The sequence below is a fragment of the Odontesthes bonariensis genome, chromosome 6, assembly GCF_027942865.1.
Source record: "Odontesthes bonariensis isolate fOdoBon6 chromosome 6, fOdoBon6.hap1, whole genome shotgun sequence".
NCBI classification, from domain to species: domain Eukaryota; kingdom Metazoa; phylum Chordata; class Actinopteri; order Atheriniformes; family Atherinopsidae; genus Odontesthes; species Odontesthes bonariensis.
Window position 1 is genome coordinate 27,655,029 of NC_134511.1, and position 6,000 is coordinate 27,661,028.

The 6,000-nt window shown below is 40.1% G+C and overlaps 1 protein-coding gene across 1 annotated transcript in view; it reads right to left on the reverse strand.

The window, feature by feature from the left end:
- Nucleotides 1–4,925, reverse strand: part of loxl2b (lysyl oxidase-like 2b) — a 49,897-nt gene extending 44,972 nt beyond the window's left edge. The window contains exons 1-3 of the mRNA XM_075468193.1: nt 4,844–4,925; nt 1,224–1,583; nt 806–981 (exon numbers count right to left, since the gene is read on the reverse strand). Of these exons, the coding sequence (XP_075324308.1) occupies nt 806–981; nt 1,224–1,572 (525 nt within the window). The 5' untranslated portion in view covers nt 1,573–1,583; nt 4,844–4,925. The remainder of the gene's footprint in view (nt 1–805; nt 982–1,223; nt 1,584–4,843) is intronic.
- Between the last annotated feature and the right edge of the window lie 1,075 nt (nt 4,926–6,000).

Below are 6,000 nucleotides of genomic sequence, written 5' to 3' on the forward strand. Positions count from 1 at the left end.
GGAATGTCCTCCCTGTCCCTTTGTAGACATATGGAGCCCTTTCCAGTCATGCTCCTCCATGCATAACTGAAATTGTACATGACAAGCCTGAATCGAACAATGAAAATAACATCTACATGAGATGGAGAGAACATCTTCACCTTCAATAATAATCTGATCCGTACAGGACGAAAACAATATCCATCAAAAGCCTTCAGATGCAGCGTGTGAGCAAAGCAGTGGTTATTGAGTCTCAATTTTTGTAATTCTTTGTCAGACATAATCCAACATGAAACATATATCACTAATAAATTATAAATTACTGCTAAAATGTATTATGAGCTCCAGCTTGACAAGAAGGAGTGGTAGTCCTTCATACTATTAATGCTAAAACAGGCTCCTACAGAGTTCATCAACTTGTGAAAAAGACAGTGTTTGATTATCAGGACATGTCAAAGAGGAAATAAAAAGGGTCCTTACCAGGTTTTAAAATGAGGCCATCACAAACTCAGATGAACAACAGCCAATGGAGTATTACACTGTGTTATTATTAAATGAACAAAGGCCATGTCCAAACTATTTGGAGTCAAACTTTTTCTCTCTTTTGTTCGTTTTGACTGTTTGTTTTTCTGTTTTTACTTAAACAGTAACATTTTTATGTGATTACAAAACCATCTATACAGCTCAAAAAGGCCAGCTGACACCCAGTGTACCCGCATGGTGTCAGAAGAAAAAAAAAAAAAAAAAAAAACACCCCCTGTGAAGGCACAAGAAAATGAGATGCTATGACATGCAAAAGATGTACAGAGGTTTTTGTTAAGTTTACCTCCACGTGGTTGGGCAGAGTATTGACGAATTTGAATCCCGGGATCCTCCTGTCACTGCACACCACGCCTACGTCCTCGCTGTGTTTGCAGTCTGAAACACCGATCCCATTGGATGGACACAAAGCCAACGTCTGCTCTTTGCCATTGCAGTGGAGATTATCAAACCAGATGGGTCCTTACGGGATAAAAGAGAAATTACTCTGTGCTTTCCTTTGGTTGTAGAAATAAGAAAGCAAAAAGAAAACATTTAATTTGATGATAAAGTTGTGTTTTTTTCCCCCCCAAATACTATAGAATATTCAACCTCCAACGATTACTAACAGATAAGAGTACATAAATCCAAAGATTATACATATCTAACAAATGTTAAACCAATAAATGAAGGTTTTCATGACAAGAGGAAAAAAACTGAAGTACCTTCTCCTTTTCCGTACTTTGATGATGGAGACCATGAGACAGCTTCCAGGTACCCCAGTTCCCTGCACACCACCTGGGCAGCGTGGATGTTGAAGTCGTCATCGCAGACAGTACCCCACTCACCGTTGTAGTAAACTTCCACACGCCCCTCGTTGTGTTTCCTCTTATCTCCTGCCAGGCGGAGCTGAATCCTGGGCGTGTCAGGCGCAAGCACAGGGGCGGTGTACTGCTCCTGTTGCGGGCTCAGGTAGCCCGGTGGGTAGCCGAGGTGTTCAGACTGGGCATTCGCCAGCTTTAGTACCAGCAATGCAATGACAGTGCAGCAGGGTAGAGTGTGGGTGGTCAGCATCTTGCTTGGAACTTTACAAAAAGATGCAAAGAGAAAAGATTTCATTAAGATGTCTTGCCCCTTGTCTCAGGCAGTTCATCATTCATTGTTTATGACAAACTGAATAAACAGCAAGGGGTGGGAGGTTAAAGGGGCATTTCACAGAATTCACATACAAAGATTGTTTTTATAGACTGAGAATGAGGTCATGGTGGGTAACCTTGTGTTGGTTTACTGAATAAAAAAAATTTAAAACTGGGCAGGGAGTTCCAGACAACAAGTGGTTTTCTGTTACATTATGGGAAATATAGTTATAGGTATTTCCGGAGCTTGACCATGCTTGACTATTGGTCAGGGAATATAGAAGATGGATTCTTGGAGTGACAACCATAAACAATGCAAGCTCCAGCTCTTTGACTGGTTCCTCGTGGCTCTGCTTGGTTTATCTGACTTATTTAAATTGACTGGTGACTTTGATACACAGACGCAATCGACTGCTAAGAATCTTTATAAAGCACTTGTCCTTTTCCAAACAGCTTCAACTGAGGACTTTCCACATGGATTTGTGAAACAAAACATCTCGTGAATCATCTTATTTTAACTCCATGGAGACTTTGAGAACATTTCAGCTCATTATTTTTTAATACTATAATACCAACAATTTTACTGTTTCAGTTGAGTCTCTCAGCTCACAGCTATCCAACAACAATGGCCAAAAAGCTTTTGCATAAAACCTCTGATGAAGCCACACTATACCTGCAAAGTAAGAGAGTTGAGAAAGTTAGCAACTGGCTAGAGCTTTTATTTAGTCATCTTTTGCCATTTCAGAACCATGCATGGGACCTTTGGGAGAATGGCAAGGGAATGGTTTCAGTGTTGTGGTTGGCAATTGTGCAACCCATGTAAAAAGAATGCTTGTTAACCTCTTCCACACCCTCTGCCAGAGTAGCTAGTTGGATGTCTCCATTTGCTGACAAAGCAAATCTGAAGTGACCTTTTGAAAAACTGCGAAAAATAAACGCAAATCAGACTTTTTTCCGTTGACTGGTTCAAAGGAAACAAACTAGTTTGCATTGTGTTTGTGAGAGGGTGGCAGAACAGGCTACGCCGCTAGTAGCTATAATTCAGTAGAAGAAGATGTTCCTCTAATGAGAAACAAACCTTCAGGAGGAAGAGAAACAACAATTGCAGTGGACATCCGCAAGAAGAAAATGGAGATGGTTCTTACTGAGGAATTACTTTCACCTCTGATATTATATAATATCTGGGAAGATGCCGATCAGTCATGTTGGTTTATTACTAGCCGACACGGATCAGAAACAGCTGGGGAGTCATTTTTTAGCGCTTCAAGGCCCTTTAGCATTTCAATGATCCTCAAGTCTTCCTCAAACAGGAAAAAACCGCCTCAAGCAAGCATATAAGCTCATTTGCTACATTTTTTACTTTTTCTAACTTAATATCTTCTGCATGCAAAGGGACGGCAAAGTAAAACCCTGACAGCTTCTTTGCTTTCACAAATGACACATTACGAGGAACGTCTTGTTCTATAAAACAGCAAATGGAAACCTTTATTCATTCTGCTATTGACTGAATCTTTACAATGAAATCAACAGGTGGTAGACTAGCAAAATATTAACTTCTGTTTTATATGAGCTGTCCAAACCAGACATCCACACCCTGTCTCAAAAAATGCCCCGATACAGCCGGGCCGTAGCTCCCACTGTATTAATCTTTGAAGAAAAATAATAATGCAGAATTCAGAATAAAGACAGCTACAATCGTGAGCTCGGGATGAAATAAAAATTGCAAAATATGCTCACAACTGATACCATCCACTGACTCGTCCACAGATGTGTTTGTCTTGTGCTTCAGTGTGAAAACATCTGGCAACTCACAGATGTCCTATCAACTGCAGAGTTTCTCCCTGCCTCGTTGTAACGTGGCAAGTTACACAAGCTCGAGTCAATGCACATTACACAATGAACAGATAGAATGAAGCCCACAGTCTCTGCTAACAATGCGTCAAACCGAACAGCAATGCTGTCAATCAAACAAATGTTATCACAGCAAGGAAGACAAAGCATGAAGAACTGAAAAGCTTATTTCTGCGGCAGCTCATTTTAACACTGTCTGTATATCATAGTGCTGAAAAATAGATGCATCTCTTGCTGAAATAAAGCACAGAAAGGATGAGGACTGGATGCAGCTGCAGACTCTTCAACCTCTAACAAAATAGGGCAAAGCATGCAGGATGGCTAAAACTAAAAGTCTGGAACAAAACTGAACCAGAAACTCTGAAATAGTAAACCTCTCAGACTCAAAACACTTAAAATGGCATGTCTTAAATTGTGCACAGTGATAAATTTCCATAAGACCTCTACTGCATGTAATTGAATCCGTTTTAACTACTTCTTTAGTTGTTGTCTCATATACATCCTTATTTAACCATCACACCAGTCACACATGTCCCACCTGCTGCTGGAGGAGAGCTACACAGTGACTGCAAAGGTCAAAATTTCAGTTTCTAAGAATGTCAGCTACTCTTCTACTGCACTTTTCTGCAGAAGACATCACTGCAAGCAGGCAGGCACAGAAAAAAAGGAGAGGTTTTCGCTCTTAGACAAAACACACCATGTCCACACTAACATGATCAGATTTATTTTACAGCAAACACAGAAAAAAACTGAGCCCAACATCTACTTCAGCTTTTTAAACATAAGCAAATAGTTAGTTTAAAAATGTATTTTAATGCAGTCGTAAATTTGATATAATTCAATTTGCAGCTTGATTACTGATTAATCACTTGGTTGTTGTTAAGATGCATCAAGCCAATCAAATGTCAGAAAACACTTAAACACAAGCACAGTGATGGCAACTTAAAATCATCTTTTAAAAGAAAAGTTAAATCAACGACAACAAATTTCCACAGTCCTCAAACTGGAAGGTGAAAATGTTGCTGAACTATGCGGACTACTTTCTCCATATTTCTTGAATGTGATGCACAAACTTAACTTAGTAACTTAGAAAAAACGAAGCATTATTCCAGACCGAAATTCACCCCGTAAAAAGGTCCCTAAAAGTTCTTCTGTGTTAAAGTTTGAAACGCCACCATAACTTTTCGAGACTTAAACTAATGTTAACATCTAAAGATAAACGCTTTGTTTTTAAAGTGAAAATTCTGCAGCAACATTGCAGGGCTTAAAGAACATCATTACAACGCTTCACATACACTCCGGCCATGAACCAACCGAGTCTCATTCTCTGAGTGACTTTTCAAGCTGTGATAACTTACTGTTTTTGCCTCCGTGGAGCTTGAGCTGCAGGTAAAAAGACACCGAACACTGAAGTCAACTGCTCCTTCTTCTGCTCGTTTATAAACTTTCACTGCCCCCCTGAAGGAGTTTGAGCGCAGCGCCCCCGCCCACCGACGCCCACCTTTACAATGACCTCAGCTGAGATGGCCCGGGACGTGGAAAAGGCTCATCCAACTGGAACAGGCGCGCGCTGATGTGTGGGATGCTGCTTTCAAGACTGTCGGAACATTTATAGAGAAAATTACTCCTCTGGTCAGGCTAGTTGGTAATCTATATGGATTCAGTTGTTAACTCAGTAATGAGCAGTACATTGATCTGAGAGCATTAACAGTTATTATGTTTTCACATCTACTCATCTAGCTTACAGTAACCACAAAAATAAGTGTAAAAGATAACACACTTTGACAGAAATAAACTAGTTTTTTTTTTCACCAACAAGGTGGTTCCCAAAGAGCTATTAGCTGAAAACTTGGCATATCTCAGCATATTGTGCAGTGTGTCTAAAAAATGAGGAAACTGGACAACTGGAGGACAGAAGAAGAAGCTGCTGGCCTATAAAAAAATCTGCAGCAGATGAACAGTATCTGAAAGTGATAAATCTAGCAAAGACCTGACACAGGACCTGAGAGATGCATCTGAACCTTCAGTTGATCCATATACTGTTGGCCCAAGCCTCATCAGAAATGGTCTCCATGGAAAGATGGCTGTCAAGAAGCCATTCTTAAGGAAGGGAAACAGGAATAAAAGGCTGAGGTATGCCAAATGACACAAGAAGTGGAATTCCTCAGGGTTCTGTGCTTGGACCAATTCTTTTCACTTTATACATGCTTCCATTAGATAACATTATTAGACAGCATGGCATAAATTTCCATTGCTATGCTGATGATACTCAGCTGTACTTATCTATTAAACCAGATGAACCCAATAGGTTGGTAAAACTACAAGCATGTCTTAAAGACATAAAGACCTGGATGACTGAAAACTGTCTGCTTCTAAATTCAGACAAAACTGAAGTTGTTATCTTTGGACCTGAGCGCTCTAGGGAGAAATTGTCTAGCTATACAGTTACTCTAGATGGTATTTTCTTGGCTTCTCGTACTACAGTGAGGAACCTTGGAGTTATTTTTGACCAGAC